The 1216-nt window shown below is 66.3% G+C and overlaps 1 protein-coding gene across 1 annotated transcript in view; it reads left to right on the plus strand.

Annotated features, from left to right (window-relative positions):
- UNC5A (unc-5 homolog A (C. elegans)) overlaps positions 1–1216 on the plus strand; it is a 20071-nt gene that overhangs the window by 17155 nt on the left and 1700 nt on the right. Inside the window, 4 exon segments of the mRNA XM_009893634.1 lie at positions 1–138; positions 650–736; positions 739–942; positions 1039–1121. Coding sequence (XP_009891936.1) covers positions 1–138; positions 650–736; positions 739–942; positions 1039–1121 — 512 coding nt within the window.

Raw genomic sequence — 1216 nt, forward strand, 5'->3', positions numbered from 1 at the left:
CCGTGTGCCTGGTGCTGCTGCTGCTGGTGGGGGTGCTGGTGTACTGCCGCAAGAAGGGGGGCCTGGACGCTGATGTGGCCGACTCCTCCATCCTCACTGCTGGCTTCCAGCCCGTCAGCATCAAGCCCAGCAAGGCCGGTGAGCGAGAGTTGAGGGGACAGGGCTGTGGACCCACACTGGGACACGGTGTCCCTCAGGACTTGGGGGCAGCTATGGCCCTGGGGATGCTCGGGCAGGGGCTGTGTGCTCTGTGGGGTCCCCGGTCTTGAGTTGGGGCTCTGTGTCCTATGGGATCCCTGACCTAGGGACAGGGAGGTTATATCTTAAAGGGTCCCTAACTGTGGGGTCAGTGCTTTGTGCCCTGTAGGGTCCCTGGCTGTGGGTGGGGTCTCTGTCCCATAGGGTACCTGGTCCCTATAGGGCCGTGTGCTGGGTTGGTGCTGTGTGCTCCAGGGACCCCAGGGGTGTCTGTGCCGTGGGGCAGAGGTTCGATGCCCTTTGGACCCCTGGTATGGCTGTGCCCCATAGGGTCCTTACTATGGGGTGGGAGCTGTGTGTCCCATGTCTCCCGGGGCCGGCTGTGCCGCCGCATCGCTGGCGGGGACCTCCCCGTCCCTGCTGTGCCATGGCCCCCTGCTCTGTGCCACAGACAACCCCAGCCTGCTCACCATCCAGCCCGACCTCAGCACCGCCACCATGACCTACCAGGGCTCACTCTGCCCACGCCAGGATGGCGCCGCCAACCGCCCAACGGGCACCTGCTGAGCCCGCTGGGCGCTGGGCGGCACACGCTGCACCACAGCTCGCCCGCCACTGAGGGCGCCGACTTCGTGGCCCGGCTCTCCACCCAGAGCTACTTTCGCTCCCTGCCCCGCGGCACCACCAACATGGCCTACGGCACCTTCAACTTCTTGGGGGGGCGGCTCATGATCCCCAACACAGGTATAGCAGGATGGGGGACAGGGTGCCGGAGCATCGCCTGGTGCGGGTGGGTCCCCATGGGGTCCACCCCCCTAACATGCACTCCCCCCTACCCAGGGATCAGCCTGCTCATCCCACCCGATGCCATCCCACGGGGGAAGATCTATGAAGTCTACCTGACCCTGCACAAGCAGGAGGAGGTGAGGTAGGTGTCGTGGCCAGGGCTGCTGGGGCAATGGGGCTGCTGGAGGGGGGTTGGCCCTGCTCAGCTGCCCCCCACCCCCACCTCCACCCC

This window comes from Charadrius vociferus, unplaced genomic scaffold (assembly GCF_000708025.1).
Source record: "Charadrius vociferus isolate BGI_N301 unplaced genomic scaffold, ASM70802v2 scaffold1041, whole genome shotgun sequence".
NCBI lineage: Eukaryota > Metazoa > Chordata > Aves > Charadriiformes > Charadriidae > Charadrius > Charadrius vociferus.